Below are 23,131 nucleotides of genomic sequence, written 5' to 3'. Positions count from 1 at the left end.
AGAGAAGTCTTGAATTTCTTTTGTAATAAAATTGTCACAAGTTAAAAATGGTTCGTAGGGAAAATATATAACACCTTCCTTCGGTGCATTGGTTTGGTCTCATTTGTTTATGTGCTGTGAGGGCTCCTGCAGGGCTTATTACTCTTATCTTAAAGTGCCATGTAGAAGATAGCAAAACAAAGCACACTGGCTGGGAATGTGAGATATAAGACACAAGCTCCTGGTACTTTTTCAGCAGTGAGGGTTTTTGAACATTTCTTGTGTGACTGGCGGGGGGTTGGAAAGGGACCCATAAGTAGACCAGAGGAGCCACAACAGTGTGTCAGTCTATACATTTCTCACAGCATGGACCCAGACTGACCTAATTTACGCTCTGTATGTCTTACTGGTCCTGTTTTCTGAGGCCAGCATTAGGCTATTTTTATGCAATGTCACTTCCAGCAAAGCACGACCCAGACTGGTTCAGGGTCATAACTGAGGAATACGGCCACGGGGCAGGATTTTTAACACAGTTCGTGCGTTTATGTCAACTTGCACCATAAAAAAAAGATGAGTGTGACTGATTGCATTTTGAAACTATAACAGATGTTTTTCTTGTGACAACTGGTCACTTTCATATGCCACTGCTGCATCACGTAACGCGTAAAGGAAGACACCGTCGGACGTGTCCACCACCACCACGCATAGGTTATACGCGTACCACCGGTGTGGCAAGAGTAGTACGGAGCCCGACACGCGTGATACCGACTGTCACAGATCCACACACACGGAGTAGCTGAGAGTGTGCGCGGCGATTCATCTCTTGTTGTGAGCTTCCCACACTCACACTCCCCGGTGCGCAATGGCACCGAGCGCTCCTCCTGCTCCTCCCGCTCGCCTCGCTGTGCTGGACGCGCTGAACGGACAACTTTTAACTCTGCACGGATGATGCTCTTCCTCGATGGCATCTGATGAATTCCTCACTGGTAAACAGTAACAGGTATGTAAGTTTACTTTTCTTTTCTTTTTTAATTCTATCGGGGGTGAGAAAAACAACAACACGTACAAACTGAAGTAACATAAAACGCCCTTTTTTAAATAATGCTTCATCATAATGTTTTCCTATCTCACCGTTTTGTGCCTTTTGTTTCTTAACTGTTTCTTCCTCCGTGTTCTTTGAGAGACAGTAGCCTATGCTATGGCCAAAAAGGAAAAAAAAAAAAAAAAAAAAAACGTTTTTCGTTATTACTCCTCTGCTTTACCAGATGATATGTGACCTCAATATTTCTGTAAGCGTGGTTGTGGAGCAGGATAACGCGCTCATGGGTTTTAATTGAATTTGCGACCAAGCCTGGCAGCGATACAGGTTAATTAACATAGAACAACTACCAAACTATCAATTTGACCTCACAACCTCCCATTAATTGATCCAGAAGTAATTATTATTAATCTGATAATGTGGCTACGTTGTCATAAGGTCTTAATGTAGTTAAAACACAGTAAAAAGAAAAAAACACACCCTCCCCCAATTGCTGTGCATCCTTCCTAATGGCTTCAGAGCACACACACACTATGAGCCAGAAATGTATGTGGGCTGTGCATGCGGGTGATGCTGATGCCCATTGCACATTGCACACACACTTGATGTTCAGAGTAGGCTACTTCACTGTGAGGAGGCAGGATCAGGATCAGGTGGTGGTTGAATAAGATCAAGTTCCAGTATACAGAAGAGGGAAATCAGTTTCTATTTGCACTTGTTCTAGATAAACAAACCTTTCACTTGGAGCTCTGTGCAACCTTGTATCATGTAACCAGTGCAGATCAGATTAAAAATTAATGTGTGCATGAAGGTTGTGTGTTTGTGCGCGTGTGTGTTTATGGATCTGGGTGTCTCCCAATATTTTATGAGTTGCTTTCCTCCTGAGCTGTCACAACTTGTATTGTGATTGAGGCGGTGTCCCATCAGTAGACTTCAAGGTGATGTGTATGGGTGGTTGGTTTTTTCTCAGTGCGTCTTCTGATTCTGTCATGGACACTAATATGAAACTGGAGACGTTGGAGAAGAACTCAGTGGAATAATAGACAGAGGAAATCTTTATAAAAAGCCTCCTGGGTTTGAGCCATGTCTAAAAATGTCCCTAGTTTCTCAGTGTCATTTTCCCTGTCTCTCTCTCTCATGGACGGAGAAAGAGAAGGAAGCTGGAAAAGATGGATCTGTGTGTGTTTACCATCAAGACACAGGTGTGAGCATTACCACAGCGCTGCTGTCTGGAGTCAGGCCAGATAGGGCGGTTTGGGAATAAATGAGAGAAGGATGGAGTGCAAGGAGCAGGGCCCGGGACCAGAGCCAACCAGATCTCTCAGGGTGGCGGCACGGAGTTATTACCCCTCCCCAATGAGCTAACCTTACTGACACTGCTCAAAGGCACACAGCCAGCCCCTCATTAAAGTTACCGTATCTCTAGCTTTGTACTTTTCTGTCTCTGTTAGTTGAGTTGAAAGCCATTTGCAGGAAGGAAGGGGGATACACTTAAAGGCTGACTGGAATTTCTGTTGCATCTTTATGGAGCGGATAATCTCTATAGGTGCTTGAGAGCCATATATCTTAAGGACACATCAATAAAATCTTCCATTTTTCATTCAGCAGCAAAATTGAAACACTTTTGCCAGTGTATACCAAACAGCAGTGATGTACAGCAGGAAATATTACTGCAGGGATGCATTTCAACCGTTTTATTTATCAGTTCATCTGACTACTGTTGCTAGGAGTCGGGAAACGTTTCCCAGTAGGCCTCTGACCTGAAACAATGCCACCACCGTCATCTGACAGCTGATATGATGCACTTTTATGTAACTAATGAGTAATAGTATGTCTGCGTGTGAGAATTCATAGGAGAGTAAGTAAGTTATGTGATGAATGGGTAAAAACCAACCTGTGCTCCTTTTCCTCGGCAGGTCTGCCAAACATATCACCTCCCATGTCACTGGGACGTCTCCATGGCGATGTTTAGCAGCGCAGAGCGGCTCTGGAACGAGTCAGACCGCCTCGGCATTGATGAGAGGAATGAGAGCTCAGAGGCATCAGGGCAGGACGAGGAGCGTAACTACTATGCCATGCTGTACTCCCTGCTCATCCTGGCCATTGTGTTTGGAAACGTGCTGGTGTGTTTGGCCGTGCTGAGGGAGCGCTCGCTTCAGACCACAACCAACTACCTGGTGGTCAGCCTGGCTGTGGCCGACCTGCTGGTGGCCTCGCTGGTCATGCCCTGGGCTGTCTACCTGGAGGTGAGGAGGTCAGAGTGTCTGCATTTACAGTTTCGACATAGAGGACTGACCAAAAGTGGTTTCTAGCCTTTGTCCTTTGTCTGATATACCCCTGGTCCCCTGTATGACTAACATAAATCTCAAGTACCCCTTCACTGACACCACTCTCTGCTCCAAATGTGTTCATTTTAACAAAAGTGAATGTTACGTAACTGCATAAAAGTGAACATTTTTCATGCTAGTGTGAAGACTTTTAATAATAATAATCATCATTATCATCATCATCATTTTATTGTAGAGAACTTGGTTGATTCAAAAACATACTCATTGTTTTCAAGAGATACATAATGGAGAAAAATTGCAGACGCATATACTGTAGGCATGCACACTGACTCTCATGTCACACTTAATGAATGACATTAAAGGTTAAAATGTTTAAACAAAGGGAATGGACACAGAAGTGTATAGTTAGTTGTTGATAATGTTATTTTCTAAAAAAAAAAAAAAAAAAAAATATTAGGGACTTATAACCTAATGCTCAGTGATAGCCTATCCCGGGGATAGTTGATAAAGTAGGCTACTTTAACTGCAACTAACAAAGTATATAAACCATTCCTCATTTAATAATATGTGTAATTTGTTGTTTTTTTATCATATGTATTTCATTAGTCTTCCCTTTTATCCTCTGATGACTGCAGTAGTAATCCTTATGGTACCAATAGTTGGAAGTCATTGCTGGAAAGACCTGAAGGAAAGAAGGGTAAGAAAGTCGAGGGGAAGTATTAGAACTGCAAAGGAAGTGGAAGAGATTGAAATACAGATCTTTGGCAGTGAATGAGGTGCTGGCACTGGAAAAGGGGAAGAGAGGAGAGGAGAGTGAACAGAGGGTTGAGAGATAAAGTGGGCATTTTCATCTAAAAGAGAAGCTGGAGTCATAGAGATAAAGGATGAGGGTCATTTGGAGCTTATTATGTACTGACAACTATGTGGGTGATAGCAAGACAGTAATGATGATAAAAGGTAGTTTAGATTGTTCTTCACTATTCATATAGATTATATATAATTGCTGAAGGACATATTGAATATTACCAAATTATGACTTCATCCTCTGGAGATACCGGATGAACTTCAAATAATGACGAGGCAATTACAAACCTGCAAATTTTAGTTTTATCGGACTGTGATGGCAAATTGAGCATTGCATTGAAAAAGTTAGAAGAATGGTCACCATATCATGTTAATTATAATTTACGATCTTGGAAAGACGTTAGAATTACAAGAAAAGCTCTCCTTCAGGTTACCTGCAGCCCTGCAATCGTTTCTTGCAGTAGCAGCTGAACCAGTAAGAGCTGATTCATGGATATAAATTCTTGCATTTGAAATGCAACCAAGTTGGCTAGTGTCACAGTGCCTGTTCAATATCCTATATCCTCCAAAAGTACAGCTGATGCAATGTTTTCTAAGTCCACTGAAACACAAGTCTTGTGGTTTGTCAATGCAACAAATTAAAACCATAGGCCTACAGAATATGCATTAATTCTGCAGTTGACAGATTTTCATGAATGGTCACATGTCTACATGCATCTCCCACAAAAACAACAATAGGACTCTTGCTGGTTAGCCTACTTTATTGATCAGGACAGAAGACTGTTTAGTGCAGAGTTGTCTGACAAATGCTACATTACCACCTCATATAACCAAAGGATTGAGCAATGTTAGGATTTTTAAGAAAACATCTTGCACAAGTTTGGCTCAGTGGCCTTCAAGATGTAAAGAACCTGCACCAAGGGCATCTTTGATATGGATCTAGGTTCATGCCAGAAGTGATTGAGGTAAGTCTTTCTGCTATTTGGTTGAATTAAGACTTTGTGCATGTTAAGTAATGAATGAATTGAACTTCGTTCCCTAGAATAGGCTAGTCATATTAACTCGGCCTTGTGGTAAAACAGTAGCCTACAGTTTTAAACCACAGTATAAGTTGGATGATGTGATGATTTCGCCACACTGTTCATATTTCTCACACAGCTCCACTGTACGTAATAGGAACACAGTTAACTATCCTCCTCATTTGCTAAAAATGCATTAATTAGAGTTCATCAGAAGCGAGGCGTCAGCAGTCAGAGCTAGACAAATCCAGCTGTCTTCCAGTTTTACTCTTAATCCAAAATCCGTCTTTATGTTTTCACTCACAACATTTTGTTGCTGAGCTACTTAGGCAAACTTAGGCAAATAAGACTGTTAGATTTAAAGAAACCAGCTTAATCTCCTCTCTTCAATCATCATGAGCTTAAGCTAAGATTCAGAAAACATATTGCCCAGATGGATTGTACATTGTCCCCCATCACTTACACAACTTAGTAAAAGCTACGGTGGAGAGAAGGAATGACTGCAGAATCCAGGCAAATCTTTCATAATAGACATGTACATGAGATATTTGATAATATGTGTAACCAATAAATGTTGATCAATCTTTTTTTGTTTTCTAGAAGCAGCTGCCAAGCAACATGCTTATCTGTGGGACTCCCACAGAATTTGCCCCAGTATGAATGCATTGTCATCAAGTGAGCAATCAGTAATGATGTGAAGACTCCCCTACAACACTGCAGAGACCTCAGGACAAATACAAGATGGGAAAACTGCCAAGAAGTCCATAACCATGTGATGAGACCATCAGTGTCATACAACCTACAGAGGAAACGTATGAACTCAATCTTTATCTTTATCTCTAAACCTACATCCATGCACAACTTTAGTGAGTAGCCTACACTGCTGGTGCACGAAGGATATTTTGATTAAGAGAAATCTGCCAAGGACCTTCGTAAAACAGGTCAAATAATAAAAAGGCTCTGACTGAGGTGTTGGTTTTATTGTACACTTTCCTTTGTGAATAATCATCTTATTATATTAGCCAACCAAGGCCAAAAAGGCTAAAGTAAACTCAAGGGTTACATTCACATTTTTATGGTTCTGTTTTCAGAGTTAACAGTGCTGCTTTCTTTGTTGTGTTTCAGGCAGATCGCTGAGAGATGGTGGAGAAAACTTCCCAGTGATCATCAATAATATATTTTTTGTGGATCCATATCCCATAAATCCCATGAGTGCCAGAGTATTGTTCATATTTCTCTTAAACGTGTAACATTCTTCAATCAATGGTCGGGTTATCATCGTGATAGCAGCTTATTAATAATACACCTTTTCTGTAAGTTATCATATTATGAGCTGTGTTAAAAGTCACATGGCAGGTGTTAATAGCCTCAATTATTTAAGCAATGTGTCATGTACTGTATATACACTGTTGGCTTTGTCACAATGTAAATAAATAAAGAGTTGCATCTACTGACCCTATCTTGCCTTTCATTGAACATATAAAGAATAACTGTCAAAACACATCATCACCAACTGGCAGCAACAGTCGCTCAGAGCTTTCTTTAATATAAAAGGTCCAAACAAACAAAGCTGCAAATGTTGAATGAGGACTAACATCAGTCATCCAACGTATGTTTTGTTGACTTCAGTTTAGATCTTATACAAAATAATCAACATAAATGAATTTACTGTTTCTATTAATATTTGTTTATCATATAAAATGCCCTTGGGACCACGTGTTGTGTCAAGAAATGGTCTCTGATCTCCACAATTCCATGTTGATTTCATTGTTAATGGCTTAACGTAGCTAAATAGTAACCATGTGTTTCTCTCCTTATGTGTCATGCCATAATGGTTAAGTTTGAGGAAATTGCATTTGTTAGGCTCCAAAAGTCTGATTTTATTCTCTCAATCAAAATGTCTTTAACTACTTTTGTGACTCAAATGTTTGTCACGATTTCAAGTTTTCGGTCTGTAAATCTGGATTGTTTTTCGTAAATATGAGATCTTTTCTTGTCAGAATTTCCACACATGAATTAGTTGTTAATCTCACTGTTTTTTTTGTTTTGTTTTGTTTTTTAATGTAATGGCTTTTCCAGCCAGTTGTTAATAATTCCTTCCACCTCCCCTGTCATGTCACTTGCTGTTCAGTACCTCCATTAACTGCATCTGAATATATGTGACCCTCAGGCACCCACATTTCCAACACAGTAATGAAGAAGTAATGTGCTGCCTCACTGAGAAAGCCCTATTTGTATAAGTACACGGACGTAGGCGCATGTGTGCCGATTAGCATTCTTGAAGCTTGGGGAGACCAAGTGTGTTGCTGAAGGGCAGATGTTTGCCTGCATGAAGTCTCAAAATTATCTGGGCGACGTCCAGTTATGCTTCACATGCAGCCGTCCCGCTGCCCAAAGTTTGATTACTGTCAGCAGAAAAACTCTCACAGTATGCAGAGGATTCAACGGCAGGTCAGCCAGAGAAACAGAAACACATTCAGTGAACAGAAGATGACAAATTAAAGATGATTATATCCTACAAAAGGTAAATAAAGGAGTCCTGGACCCTCATTGGGCTTCAGTCATGAGTTTAACTTCCATGCACGCAGTCATGCTGTGAGAGCAGTACTGCGTTTTTCATTTCAGAGTGGAACTTTTCATTAGAGATTCAAGGGTAAGATTTGTAATCCCATAAGAAAAGGGTCATTAAAAGATAGTATGACACTGAAGTACAATATTCATTAATTTAACAAGAATGTAGAGGTCAGTAATATCTTGGATAAGGCTGGAAAAAACATATTAGTTCAGAGTCGGAGGCAAAGACTTTGAACTCCCAAGACTGGCACTGAGAGCACCATCACCCTGCGAGCTCTAATCTGAAGGACAGGGGATTAGCTTGTTGTGACCACAGGGTTGCTGGTTTGCTTCTGCAGGCATGTCTTGGCAGGAAAAGTGACTGAGTATCGCTCTCTCTGCCCTCAGCAGGCACTAATCATGTGCCCTTGAGCAAGACACCTTATCACTCCGTGGTGCAGTTGATCTATGACTTGTACTTGAAGGAAGTGGTTGTATTGGCAGCAGTGAGTGAGCGTTCGCTTTCCACAATCCATCCTTAAACGGTGTTGGCTCAGCCTCAGTAAAACGTAAGACTTGATTACAGAAACAGCTCCATTTGTAGTGTGGAAGATGCTCGGCTTTCGGGACAAGATTTCATCACTGGTGTTTTATTTTATAGAGTAGAATGAAATGTGACAGAAAACATTGAAGTGGATGATAAAAAATTTACTCTTACAGCCCTTCAACTTTTAAATGTCTTAACCTTTACCAATCTTTACCAGTGAAATAAGAACTCAGACTTCTACTTTATTTTATGTATTTACCACCATTTTCTCTGTTTAAAAAATACATATTTCATTATCAATAGTAATTATCACAAAATATTTCGGGGCAACAAATTAAATTGAAGGCAACTGGACTTGTATTTGTCTAGGAAGGCCGAGGCACTCTGAAATGTGTTAAAGTCCTTTATTCTAACATCGGGGACAACCAACGCGTTTCAACTTAGATAGTCTGCATATAATGAAAAAAAGTTAGAAACTAGGGTTGACCTTGTGTGAGTGTTAAGCTTAAGTTAAGAAAAGACTCAGTAAATGTTTCCACATCAGTATGTAAAAAATGAAAAATGTGCTCGTGCATTTGTTTGTCTCCGGGTATGTGGGACATCTCTGGGACAGCTTTATGCAATAGAGCATCTGCTATTTACATCTTTGTACGCGCATGTGTGCTTGTGCGTACTCCCATGTGTGCCTGCTGCCTCTCTGTGCAGGTAGGTGTATATTTGCCATCCCATATCCAAGAGACTCTGTAGTCAATGGAGCTTGGATCCCATTTGTCTTTGTCAGACCGTTATTACCAGGCATTATGTAGGCTAAGTGGAAGCCTGACGGTCTGAGCAGGCCTCCACTGGAGGGGATGGAGGAGGTGAAGATGTGGGAGTTTGGGGTGTTGTTGGTTTAGCTGGGGGTTAATGTTGTTTCTGAGAAATGGAAGTTCCCTTGAGGATAATTAGACGGTGCGTTTGACACGGTCCCTCAGTTCTACTTTCCCATTACATGCCTACTACATTGTCATCCATCATGGTGTCATTATTAAAGTTTACACTTGACCACCTCAGAGTACCTTGCAGCTTGTGTTATATGAGGACAAATATTGTATGCTGACACAAACATATTTGTTAATTCGTGCATAATTAATAACCAAATGAAAATAAATGCTTATGTTCAATAAATAATGCTGCAAATTGAGGCACATTAGCTTTTTTCTCTCTCTTTTTTGCCATGTCACGTCAGCCGAACCATCTCACGTGCCAATTTCGTCCTACTTCTTTGCTTTTCTATCACATGTGGGAGTGTGTGCATTCATGTGTGCACTCAATAGGTGCTTCACACTTCACGGTGAAGAAGGGGAAAGGAAACGTGTGCGTTGTTAATCTGCCTGTCTGTCCTGTGCAGGTGGTTGGCGGTGCCTGGCTTTTCAGCCGGCTCTACTGTAACATCTTTGTCACGCTGGATGTGATGATGTGCACCGCCAGTATCCTCAACCTGTGTGCTATCAGCATTGACAGGTGAGTCGGTGTGTGTGCGTGTGCGTATGTGCATGTGCGTGTGTGTGTGTGCGTGTGTGTGTGTGTGTGTGTGTGTGTGTGTGTGTGTGTGTGTGTGTGTGTGTGTGTGTGTGTGTGTGTGTGTGTGTGTGTGTGTGTGTGTGTGTGTGTGTGTGTGTGTATTCCTTGCAGCCGTTGTTGTATAACTACAGATGTTGCCATGACATCTACCCATGTGAGATTTCCATGTTCCCAGGTATTCTTCTTTTCTTCACCTCGGCTCATAGATATTTTAAAACTTCATGGAGAATCACAATATCCTCCTCTGATGCTCATATCCTCTTGATAAATGTGTGTCTGTGTGTGTATGTATGTGCTTGTGTGTATGTGTGTGTCATGCACACTTTGTTCTTTTATGAAATGTGCATTTACTGATAATCGCACTGCTTCGTGTTTGCATTAACGCTGGGGACTCTGCTTCAGTTCTGACCTTAGTTGTATCTCTGCATCCAGTATTTACATTATTTATTTGCTAGAATTCTTTCTTGTGTCGCAGTAAATATTTAATAACTCTCTGGGGTCTTTGAACTTACAACCCGCAGGCATCAAGAGTTCAACTCCACAGAATGAATAAAGTACATTAAAACCAGAGGTGTCAGAGCAGTACGAACACCAAACTCTCACTTTTTCTAATTTCTTTAAGTTTATGGTACAGAAACCATGGCTTTTTAGATCCTAGTGATTTAAAAGACAAGATGGTAAACTCAACAATGTCTTTTCTGACCTTGCAGCTCACATGTACTTCATGAACACTTGTAGCATATATTTGCATTTTCTTACATATAGGCTACGTATGTTTGTCCCGCAGTGTTTTTCTCAACAATACATGATTTGCTTCTTTTGAGCCCATTCGATTCTCTGTGATTGATTATTGGATGAGCCGATTAACAACATTGCTACAGTATCACACGCCTTGCGAGGTGCTGAATTGATGCGAAGCACCACTGGCATTCTGTGTCATTGATAGTGTACAATACGCCCACATTACCTTTGTGGCAGCAATGTTTATTTATAAATTCATAGCACACGTTGCTGTGGTGGCAGGGACGATATGTCACCTATTTAAAGGAGGTATCAAAGGAAAGATACCATAAATATACCAGCAAAGAAGTTGAAACATCAAGGTGAAGCGTCTTTGTTAGAGAACTCAGAGCGTCAGACATTTTTTGAAACGCAATTGGGAGCCTTGTTTTCAATCTTAGCTAAAACTTTAAAGCACCACTTGATCAATAAACCATGTGCAGAACACAATTTTTTACCACTCCAAATTTTCATTTCAGTTTTCATTTAAGCAGACAGCAATATGGCAGGAGGGTAAAGACGGAGTAAAGCAGCAAGGGAAGAGTATTTTTAGTGAGTGTCTGTGTCTGTTTGGCTCCGGGTATCGCCCTGCATTTCGCCCAGAGAGCAACCAGAGTAATTAGTCTGATGAGGATAAACAGTGGTGGCAGTTATCTGGCTCTAAACAACATAACATCACATCCTTTTTGGGTCGGGGTCCAGCATAATTGCTGCTTCTGATGGTGAACCTAGTTTTCTCTGGCTCATTATACACCCTTGGTATGTGTAGTGCGCCGATTAAAGCTCCTCTATTTGGGTAAATTGCTGAATAGATATTGTTTCTGAATAGAAATGCTTGTTTTGCTGCTATCTTGTTTGTCTTCATGTTATACATCTCCTTTCAACCTCCCCAAAGCCCAGTTCCTCTCAGGGAGACCTCAAATTATTCTCTTTTACTGTCCTTAGCAGTTTTACTATCGCCTATCCCTTGCGCACACATATTTTTTAAGACTCTAATCTCTACGTGTGTCCGCAGGTACACAGCAGTGGTGATGCCCGTCTTGTACAACACCACCCATCGCTCCAGGAAGAGAGTTTTTGTGATGATTGCCACTGTGTGGGTCCTGGCCTTCGCTGTCTCCTGTCCCCTGCTATTTGGCTTCAACACCACAGGTCAGCTCAACAGCATTTGGATTTCATCTTCATGTCCAGATTTATTCTAGCACAGTCAGGCAAGGTGCTGAGTGGAATTCAAGGCACGAAGACGCCGCATTATTCGGAAATCCAGGGTCAAAATCCAGTCTACCTGTCATTTAGGGTCAGCAGTGGGACATGACATACCACCTAAATTGGGATTTAAAGGTGCACTCCACTGATTTAGTATGTCAGAGTCAATTTACTTGAAACGGGAAGCACTGCTCAGCCGGTGAAAATGTTGCATAATGTATTCTGTGGATCTCTCCTGAGGTTTTGTGTATGTATGAGAAAATAACCACTGAAGATTATATTGAGGTTATCACAGCTCCTGTCTGCGACTTCACATTCTAAACAGCCCGTGTTGCTGACTGGGTATGTTGAGTTTAAAAGATGTTGTTTGGCTCTTAAGCAGTCAGACTGCTGCATTTAACATTTTTGTGTGATATCATTTGGGCCTTATTAAGAGCAACCAAGCAGGAGGAGCCGTGAGTTGTAATTAGAGTCAAACATATTGGGAATTTGTCCTGCCTGCTTCTTACTATTTTTGCAATTTGTCAACCACATAATGAAAACAGGGTTGCAAAACCACCATTTGTTGCAGTTAGACCCCAATAAGATCAATATTAACACCAACACAAAACCTATTCAACTAATTTAGAAAGGATGCAGGCACTGTTGTTTGATTCCCTTGGTAACAAATCATTTCAATAACATAACAAGGCACAACTGCTAATTTACGGCACATGAGCCACTGTCAATAAGGGAAACCATGTTCAAAATGTACAAACCAAGTTGTCATAGTGGCAGGATTTCTGGTTTCTCTGGTCTAAACAGTTTAATAAATGACATTAATAAAAAATTAAAAAAAAAAAAGACATTATTGAACTCTATAGAAAGTATAAAATTCAGTGACCTTAGTGTTTGACCTAAAGTAGAGACTATAAGATAGGACGTCTCTGAAAATTCAACAATGTTTGTCTATCTATCTACCCAAACTTTATTGAAGTACAATACAGAATCACTTAAATCTCCATAAAAACAGAAAATACACCATCAGATGTTCTTTGACTCTTATAATGTATTATTTATATATTATGTTCAATGCATTTCAGTTTTTTGGGTGTGCCCACTTTCCATAATTTGCTTTGAAGGCAGGATATGTCCTCGTTTTGTGATTTTTATTGACGTAGCAATGGAAATTTAGAAATACTGTATGTAAATCTGGAAGGAGCAGTGATGGCTGTAGTGTCACAAGAGAAAGAGACATCTTCCCAGTCTAGAGAAAAATGTCTTTCTCTTTTCATTTTTTTTAAATATTGCATGCATTGAATGTTGATTAAATGAGGTTGCTGTGGGTGGTGTCATCTTCTGAGGGATGTTTTAGGGATTATTCATGCTCTGCATAGCTGAAATTTTTCTGCACTGACAGGTCTTCTGTCTTTGGCCTTTGTGACGTTGGAACAAGAATAATCCACAACCAAACACACAAAAAAAAGGGGGGAAAACTGGACAGAGAAATGCGAGGGATAATACCAGTAGCTATTTTAATTTTGGTAGCCAGCAGCACAGATGCATGACTGCTTGCACACAATTAAGAGCATTAGTCAGACACAATGTAAAGCTATTTACAGAGATACAGACGTTTGGTTAAGTCCTCTAACAACCACTGCAAAACGGTGGCTGGTGTTTTTTGGGAATCCCATCTTTTGTCAGTAGGCAACCACGCACCAGCATCAGGAGGAATCAATGGTCCAGATTTTTTTTTTTTTTAAATCCTCCTCTCAAAATAATAGTTTGAAAGAAAGCAGCTTGGAAATACAAAGGCTGTATGAGCTCCAAAGAAAATGGCTAAAACTGAAATTGGAGTGGAGAGTGAATATGACACATGTGTCTGTCTTTGTTCTCGTCTCTGTGTGTATTGAGGTATGTGATATTGATCCATGGGAACGTCCTGTGGGAGCCGACTCTCTGCGGTTTCTTCATGCCACTCACATGTCATACAGCTGTACTCAGAGCCTGTGTCACATCAATTCACAGCACTATTAGCTCACCTGATAGATATTTAATACTGATTGAAAAAATGGCCCATACACTGGTATTATTGTGTCAAATAGTCTCTTATCCTGAATATATGGGGCAATTATTGTCAGATCAATCACACCTCCACCTCACAGTAATGGCTGCTGGTGTATATGTGCAGCCCTGTATAGATCTGTAAGTACGCAGAGTGTGAAAGACGACCAATCGACCATCAATGTCTTTGTCAAGATGTCAAGCATGCACAGGGTCAGAGGTTGGTTGGAAATTACACAGTTTGCTGTGTTTTGCATAATGGTATTTTCATTTATTTATTTATTTATTTTTATCGCAGATGACCCCTTGGTGTGCTCCATCTCCAACCCCGACTTTGTGATCTACTCCTCAGTGGTGTCCTTTTACCTGCCTTTTATTGTCACTCTGCTGGTCTACATCCGCATCTACGTCTTCCTCAGGATGAGGCGGAAGAGGATCACCTTCAGCCAGGCCAGTGGAAAGATCCAGCCAGGCTCGATCCCGCCATCTGTGGTGAGACGATTACCTTAATTTGATAGTCCCCTAATTTAATTTAAGGTGTGACGGTTATTATTAACGACCTATTAACATTTATTACTACTGACTGCATGGTTTATTATCATTATGGGAAACATTCTCCAAATACCAAAGCATAGTGAGGAGTGAAACCACAGATATTTTATGAAGCCCAAACGACAGCAACAAATGCAACAAAAACCAAGAGAGAAAATGGAAAAAGATGTGAAAGAAGAGTTACATCAGTCGTTCTGCTCACAATTCAAATATGCCATCCCTGTCAGTGTCTGACGTCTCAGTACAAGTGTATTTGTAGTTCATAAGCTGCCTGCAAGTTTATCACTTGAAAGCAACTTTAAATTTCTCATAAAGTCTCTCACACTGGTAATGACTTGCAAATTATAGTTCACCTTCATATTGGACCTTCTCTGTTAAATGCACAGTGTGCGCATACCAAAACCTCCCCTAATGCGTCATAACTGGTTCCATCATAGGAGGAAATTGACACTTAATCACACTGATAGACGAGAACACTGTGCTGTCAGAAACACTGGGTAAAACTACCACAGTAAAAGCTGTTTCTTCATATAAATGCATTTCAATAAGTCCCTTGGCAGGTTTGGAGGAGATGTCAGAGGAATCTCAAAATATTAACAGGGCAGAAAAGCTGTGTGGTTTTGATTGAGGCTATACTCTTTAAATGTGGGCTGTGCAATAGGCCTTTTAGACGAACATGGGTCAAAGATAAAATGTAAATTACAACTTGGTTTATAAGAAGCTGACACAGCTGTCAGTGTAGAATTGAAGATGCTCTTAATTAAAGTGGCTTGTCAAGTTAAAAATAGTCCATTTCATTAGTGTGTCCTCTGTGTTTGAGCTGATTTATCAGCTTTTTGGAAAGAAACGAAAGAGGAAGAAAGAAGTGTGATGTATATGATAATGCTAAAAGTCTGATAAGATGCCTATAGTGGAAGTGCTGATGTTCAGCTTGGATAATGTCTGCGATGTTCTCCAGCTAAATTTAGCTTGTTAACATGTGAATGTTAACGTTCTCTGATTGGCACTGCAGCTGAGTAGTATACAGAGATTGTGGCATGGCTAAAAAAAGGAAAATAAAGTGAGAGAGACAGAGATATTTTTTTAAGAAAAGGCAGAGGAAATAGATAACATTTCTATATGAGTCCAAAGCCAAGCTAGCAGCTCTGACAGTGTATAGAGGCGCCGCAGTGCTGCTAAATGCCAACGTCCACATGCAAACATGCACTAGAGACAGTGGTATCAGTCTGATGGTTACCACGAATAATAATAAGAGAGAGAGCGATCCAACTTTGTGTTGTTCAGAGGGCCACTTTTACTTTTTCAACACTTTTATTTTTATACATTGCAGAAGTACTGTAGCCTAAAATTACCTTAGAAAGAAATAAATTGGCCCTCGTTAAATAATCAGGCCAAGTGGTTAATTTGATTTCCTACCCACTGCAGCAAAAGTAAACACAGTTTTTAAACTTCAGCTGTGTTTTATCTACAGTAGCTATCATTTATGTGACAAACTTACATGGCAAACACATCACCACCTCTGACCCGCGAGCTCTCTCCATCATTACTAACAGCACGGTCTCTGTGCTGCAGAGCTGCCCTCCAGGAGAGAGATAGAGACGACTGTTTCCTAATATGAAACAGAGTCGGTGAGATAAAATGTGAGAGAACTTTTATATCGCAATAATAAACAGGAAATCTATTTCTTCTTCTGAGAGCGGGACTGATAACGTCCTCTTTAATAGGGTTTCAGTGCCCATCCCTACACGCAACACAAATTATACTTGGAAGGTCAAAGCATTTTGACAGCAGACGCTGCTGTTGCTCCCTGGGACTGGTGAAACTTTGCCATTAAGGCTGCTGCATTATTAGGCCTGTCCATGAAAACGTAATCTGTCTAAAGTGGTGGCAGGCTGCAGGCTACGAACAAGACAAATCATTTATATGAATGAATCTCCTATCTGCTAAGAGCCACTAGCTGCTGTCGTTGTGATGTTATACAGAAATCCATAAACACAAATTGTAACATACTCATAATCACATCATATAACTTTGTTATGTTGTTTATCACCTGTTTCGTTTTTTAAACAATTTACTTTTTGTGTCCACAGTTTTGTTTTACTTCCTGCCTATGTGTTTGTCCCTCACGTTCTTCACTTACTCTTTCCTGCCTCGTGTATTTAAATCTTTCTTTCCTCTCTGTCTTTGTTAGTTTGTGTTGCCTCTGATGTTTCCCTGCTGTTTTTTCATGCTCCACTTCTGTTCCTTAGTTTCCCTCTAGTTTGAATCACCTACGTTTGCATTTTTTTTAGAGTTGTTTGCTGTGTTCCTGCCTAATCATCAGTTTTTCAACTTTGAAGTAGCCCAAGTCTTTTGTGTATTTTACTGAATACATCTCTGGACTCCACCAGACAGCCTTTGTGCCTGCATGTGGGCCCAGACATTTTTAACTTCACAATAGCGCTATGCACTATACTGAATAGGAAGTAGCCTAGGCAGTAGGTGCAGTTCTGCACATCGTAGCATGTAAACTATGGCTAAGCACGGCTGTTGAATGGCTAAAAACATGAAAATGTTCCACTAGAAAATGAAGTACAAAATCAACCAAAGACAGCTAAAGAAAACTATTTTGATGCCTTATAAATAGATATAAATAGACCATTAGGTGTTTTGTGTTTATTTTGAGAACCAAGCCCTGAGGCAATGTTTCAGTCATAAAAAAGTGGTGTCAAACCATTATTCTTTTATATATTTATTTTATTATCAGTGATTTTGAGGCAGGGGTCACACGGCTCTTTAAATGGTGGATATCTCATTTCAGTGCAAATCTTTTTTTCTTTTTTTTTCTAAATCAGCTGTCAGTTCTTTGATCATATCCATCACTCTAATGTTTGTCCCCGTTGATTCTGTCATACAAATGACGGCTTTATCTTGATAACCACGGGCAAGGAGACATCAAGTCATGCTCTGTGCATCTGTTCCTACCCTATTTTTAAAATATGGTGTATAAAAAGACTCAATTAGATAATTCAATCCTGTAACTTGATCAGCTTTGGCACATCCAGGAGTTTCCTGTTGGATTCAGTCCAAATTCGCAGTCATTTACTTTAACAGCAGGTTACAGATAATTGGTTGAGTATAGTTGAACCTCAGTTTGGGATCTCATCCATGAATGGAGACACTCAGTGTAAGATCCAAGTCCCGGGGGAGTTCTGGCTGAGAGAGTTATAATGGAAGAGTGTTTTGAAATAACATAATAGGACTCTGACTCAGTCAACTGGAGGAACATTTGATATGAGGAAGGAGTAGTTCTGTGCGTTTCAAAGGTGACTGTCTTTATTTTGGTGTCGTTTTAATTGAGCTGCACAGTGTTTGACTCAGGAGTGAGATTGACTGGAAAGACAACAGACATGCATCCTTATTCCCTTGATTTATTTTATTCTGTTGGTGTCGGGGCCACTCACTGAGATTTGTTTGAGTCTTAAAAAACATCCTCTGAGATGAATGGAGATGATGCAGTGTGATTCAAAGTGAGGGGTGCAATGATTATCAACCTGTAGACTGATCAGTGTGAGGATGATGGGCTCTTTTAAAAATGTTTTCTTGTCTATCTTGATATCTGATCCCCCAGGAGACCTGTCTACAAGAGGAGACTCCCAAGGCGAAACAAGACCTGTCCCCTATAAGGATTAATGTGGTATGTGCTATTTTTAAATGGCAATCAAACACAACCATTAGATTCTTCAATTATCTTTGTTTTTTTTATTAATATTGTTCAATGCACTGCAGCCTAATTCCTGACTAAGTCTCATACTGAGTGTGTTGGCGTATTGTGAAATTGTGGGAGGCAAGGCAGTTCTGTTTTTAGCTTTTCACGTGGGTCTGTCTGTGTGTACGAACCTGCACACTTGAGATCCTCGCTACACTGTGTGGTCTGGGATCTGGGGGTCTGGGAGCCAAACATTGTGATTCTGAGTCGTGGCTCGTTGCCTCGTGTCACCTGGCGGCTGGCGGCTCGTCAGCTGAGCAAAGCCTGATGCACTGCAGCACCTGCATAATCCACAGACTGTTCAAAGGCGGAGAGAATAACAATCTAATTTTCCCCTGAGGAAAATGTGTGATGAGTTGAGTGTGTAAGCGCAGATTAGGAAAATGAAATCTAATGTTTGTGCACAATCCTTGAAATTAGTTAATGACTGCTCCCACTAGTCCAAAAGGAAGAAGGTGCATTGGAGCTGTATTTGCAAAAATATGTTTTAAAAAGTTTGTTAAGTTTCCACGGATATTAAAATCACATGAGTGCGGACTGCTGATGTCATTTAAAGACTTGGTTGGAGGCAGTTTCAAGCTGAACGGCACTTTTGAGATCAATTGGCTATATCTTCTCAGTTATCTACCAGTCTATGAACACCACTCAGCTTCATAATATTTCCCACATGAGGTTAAAGCAAAGGAAAATTAATGTAATCTTCAAATGTATATTACACTGGGGGAGATTTTTAAGACAAAAGGAAGGTAGACTTATTCATACTTTGAAATTGCTTTGTTGGTTTTCAGCAGCTTTAGGGGAAAAGTTCTGGTTCTTTAGCATCTGATTGCTGCAGTGCATCAACCAGCTAGATGAAACATTTTTGCTGATGCAGATTTATACCAGGGAATGTGTCACAAAAGAAAAGTTGAGGTGGAACTGGAAATGGACCGAACATTAAAGCTGCAGGTCCGAACACCGAGGAATGAGCGGAAAGATGCTAAAGAGGTTTGCAGTGCTGACGACCATGACATGACAGTTGTTGAATAATCCTGTAGAAAGTTTGTCAAATCAATTGTTGTGCAGTTTTGCTTAAAATAACACTACAATCGTACATTTTTAATTCTGTGAATCTAAGTTGTCTCACTCACTGTGCGAGTCCCTGATGTGTCCTGTGTCCCCACTCCTGACAGCAGAGCGTGGAGCCGTCAAGTCACTCGAAGCCCAACCTGCTCTCTCGATGCCTGTGGCGCAAACGGCCGAAGACGGGACCGGTGGAGAACTCGATGCTGCCCCCAGTGGACACACAGAACTACTGCAGCATCAGCCACGCCTCCTGTGGGCGCACAGAGGTGGATCTGGACCAGGATCGAGGGGGGGGAGAGGCGGAGGAGGAGGAGGCGGAGGAGGAGGGGGAGAACAACCAGAAGGGTCGGCCTCCTGTCAGGATGAGCTGCGAGGTGAAGGACCTGTCCAACGGACGAACACACACGTCACTGCGGCCGATGGCTCACTCTCAAACCACCAGTCAGCGGTTCAGGACCATGCACGCGCGGGAGAAAAAGGCCACCCAGATGCTCGCCATTGTGCTCGGTGAGTAGAGACTGCGAGATAACCTGAGGAAATGAAATTGTAAATGTCACGGTAACACTTGGTACAGGCAATTTCATCAACGTAATGTATGACAGAGTTGCTTCAGTTCACATAGGCCTAATACTTTCATCCCACATGTATCCGTTCACCTGTAGGCTACTGGTCACACTGGTTCCTGCATTGTTGCATATTTTTTTGCTGAACCACAATAAAGTGAAGGTGAAAAGTCTGGCTGGCTTCACATTCACAGTGTGCGCTCAGACACAGCTTCCACACGCTCCAATTATCAGCCAGCTTGCTATAAACCTGGTCCAGTTTAGCTCTGGCAGAGCATAGACCTCACTGAAAAAAAATGTAATTAGAGGTGTCTGATTACATTACACCGGTGTCAGTGGAAACAATGGTGCACACACAGAGGATGATCTCAGTCCAGTCCCCTTTCCAGCTGCTGTTAAGCCAGATGACCTCTGCTCTCCTGTGATGTCGGGGGAAAAGGCCTTAAATTGAGTCGCAGTATTTACAGTTGTTTGATGTAAGTGACCTCAAGACTTGCACATGAGTACAAAGTGCATTGTAATGGGGAATCAAATCCATTTTAAGTGGCCGGTTGTTTTCCCTGTGAAGCTTTTCTTAAAAGCGTGATGAGGATATTCAGTTCAGAAAGTCGGTGATTGATTATTCACAGAAAATGTGTGATAATTCTTTAAGAAATGTTTCACTTATTCAATTAACCAATGGAGGCTTCTCATTTGTAGTAGATTGGCTAAAATCACAACTGTCCTTGTTGCACATTTTTATCAGCTGTAACTCAGCTAATTGTAGCTAATTGGTTAAGGTTAAGACAGTGAACTGGAAACATCTTCAGGTGACTGTTACTAAAAAACAAAGATTTATAAAAGTCACAATGGCTTGGGAAGAGAGATAATGCTAAAAGACTAAGACCAGAGATCCTAATCAGGTATAACCTTGTTCTACTTCAATACAGAAATGTATAGTAGCAAATGTTTGTATCAAGCCTACAATGACACTAATGATTTTACATAGTCAGCTAATCTTAAATTCAGAAGGCATTCGTTACTAGGCCTATACCCAGAGCAAACATTTTGCTCTTGAATTTTTGGTTTTGTAAAGGGTATATTCTAAACTTTTGTAGTCAGGTATGCTAAAATTTGTGACGAATGTAAAGTTTTATCTCTTCCCTCAAATGTTCCCTTTTTGTGGTTTGCGGAGGTCTAAAAAAAGACATCACTATTCAAACCTTCACACTGTGTTGCTGCTGGCCCACATCCACAGACATCTGCTGTGCCTGTTAGTTGCTAAGCTGATTGAACAATTGCAGTCATTAACATGAATTCTGTATTTTCTCTCTCTCTCTCTCGTCCTCTCTCTCCTTTCTTTTGAACCATCTTTCTCAAACTATTCAACTTATCCTTCACCTCAAATTTACATTATAAACATGTTTCATATTCATATTTTCTCTGGCCTCTCACCATTTTTGCTCTGCCTGCTTTCTTTTTTCCCCCCTCTATCTCTTCTTTGTCCTCCACTCTTTTCCATTTGCACTCTCGATTCCCTGCCGTCTTTTCTCCATACCTCTCTGCTCTGGCTGCTCCAGGGGTGTTTCTCATCTGCTGGCTGCCTTTCTTTGTGACTCACATTCTGAACACCCACTGCAGGACATGCTACGTGCCTCCTGCACTTTACGGTGCTTTCACCTGGCTGGGGTATGTCAACAGCGCCCTCAACCCAGTTATCTACACCACCTTCAACATCGAGTTCAGACGGGCCTTCATCAAGATCCTCAGCTGCTGAGGAAGGAGGCGCGCCAGGAAATTAAAATGGAAATGAGGCCAAGAAGTCATGCTCAGGCATGGTGCATTTAGTGAACGGTGACCACAGATATACGCTGTTCAAGGTTGAGGGAAGGAAATCCATTTTCAGTCCTACAGCGGTTATACAGTAGCAGCAAGGTGACGCATGGAAATGAACCAACACTGTGTCGTGCAATAAATACAAACAAGAGGATTTTTACTCTTCTGACTCCAACAAAGATTCAAACCTTTGTTTCTCAACAGGGCTTCATCTGAACAGTATTACTCATCAACTGAGACTTAAACTCGCACATGCATACGGTCTTATTGATAGCACAAGGTGTTGGACTTTCTTGTGGATACGTCTTGTACAGTATGTGTACGGTTCATTGGCACAGTTCCTCAGTTCAGGACTCTTCGATCAGTGTAGGTTTGACAACCACAATCGAGCTGCACGACTCATGAATTGATCATAAACCTGCAGGCCACCTCTTCCTGAGGCTTGCCGCCGCCGCCGCCGCCACATGTGGATTAACTGATGTTACTCACCTCGTCCACTCGCCTCCTCCTTCATCATCAACACCGTCAGTTATTCACCTGCGCATGCACAAATCAAAATTCAAGGCCATTCGCTTGAATTGTGTTCGAAGGATCGTATTGGTCCTTGCCAAGAGTCACATCATTTTGATTGTCATGTTTATCGATGTGGAGGCATTGTGTGCCATGTGGATTAATTAGAATATAAAAAGAAATGTGAGATTTTGATGTAACGCGCACAGAAAACATTTTCAGTGTTTTTTCTAAAGGGATTGTCTGTTAAATGGCAAATTTCCCCATGATTTAGAGCTGCTTGCTGGCTCTTCTAATGTGCTGATGGAAGCAGGAGCTTTGTGATCCTAACAACTCAAGCAGGACTGTAAACCATGTAGTGGGCCGGTATGTTATGGAGAGAGCGTTTACTGCAATGTGTTGTAAATAATAAAACAAACACACACGGAAAAAAAAAAAAAGATGAGATGTTTTCCAGCCTTGCATTCATCTGTCAAAACACGAAAATACACAGCTCGCGTATGCAAGTGTATGTCTGAATGTTGTCTGTGATCAAAGATACCATCATATAGCTACTAGAGAATAGACGTGTTCGCGGGTTTCTGAGAGAAAGACAAGAGGATCCAAGAAGAGTGAACAGGATATTGGGAGATTTAGAGAGAAGGGGAGGCAGCAGTGACAGAGAGGGAGGATCAATGCGAGGACAAAAACATAGAAGTGGATAATAGATGATGGGAAAGCTGAGTAGGACGCAGTAAAGCCAAAAGGAAAAAAAATGGGAGTGAAAGAACAAAGATGAAAGACTAGATGGATAGGTAAGGGAGGGATGGAGGGATGGAGGAAGGGAGGGTTGGTCTTTCTCAGCCTACATCTCAAGCTCTCTTATTTCTCTGAGAGGCATAAACACCTGCTCCCCTGACACTTTGTGCCATTGCGTCGACTCGGCCTCGTTCCGCTGAGACTCCTTATGACGGTGACGCACCTGGTGTGCATGTGTGTGTGTGTGGTTTCCTTTATTTATGGATGCGCATTGTGATTTGAGAGGAACCTCCAGTACATGATCATCATCATCATACGG

General features: G+C 41.1%; 1 protein-coding gene across 4 annotated transcripts; it reads left to right on the top strand.

Annotated features, from left to right (window-relative positions):
• The first annotated feature begins 486 nt into the window (after positions 1-486).
• Positions 487-22,604, top strand: drd3 (dopamine receptor D3). Of its 4 annotated transcripts, none has more exons than XM_083995768.1 (8): positions 487-979; positions 2,935-3,264; positions 9,620-9,732; positions 11,588-11,724; positions 14,120-14,313; positions 17,984-18,049; positions 19,297-19,693; positions 21,309-22,604. In XM_083995768.1, exons 2-8 carry the CDS (start codon positions 2,977-2,979, stop codon positions 21,503-21,505), a joined length of 1,392 nt encoding a protein of 463 aa, XP_083851894.1. In that variant the 5' UTR covers positions 487-979; positions 2,935-2,976; the 3' UTR covers positions 21,506-22,604. The 4 variants fall into 4 exon arrangements, with proteins under 4 accessions (XP_083851894.1, XP_083851895.1, XP_083851892.1 ...); XM_083995769.1 differs by having other exon boundaries at positions 19,294-19,693; positions 21,370-22,604; XM_083995766.1 differs by having other exon boundaries at positions 19,294-19,693.
• Positions 22,605-23,131: the final 527 nt, after the last annotated feature.

This window comes from Trachurus trachurus (genome assembly GCF_905171665.1).
Source record: "Trachurus trachurus genome assembly, chromosome: 20".
In the NCBI taxonomy this organism is placed as follows: domain Eukaryota; kingdom Metazoa; phylum Chordata; class Actinopteri; order Carangiformes; family Carangidae; genus Trachurus; species Trachurus trachurus.
This window is presented reverse-complemented; position numbering and strand designations above follow the sequence as displayed.

Coding starts and splice junctions, on each gene's coding strand:
- drd3 (XM_083995766.1), top strand. CDS start 2,977: ATGGCGATGTTTAGCAGCGCAGAGCGGCTCTGGAACGAGTCAGACCGC. Junction 14,314..17,983: donor GCTCGATCCCGCCATCTGTG/GTGAGACGATTA, acceptor CTGATCCCCCAG/GAGACCTGTCTACAAGAGGA. Junction 18,050..19,293: donor CCCCTATAAGGATTAATGTG/GTATGTGCTATT, acceptor CACTCCTGACAG/CAGAGCGTGGAGCCGTCAAG.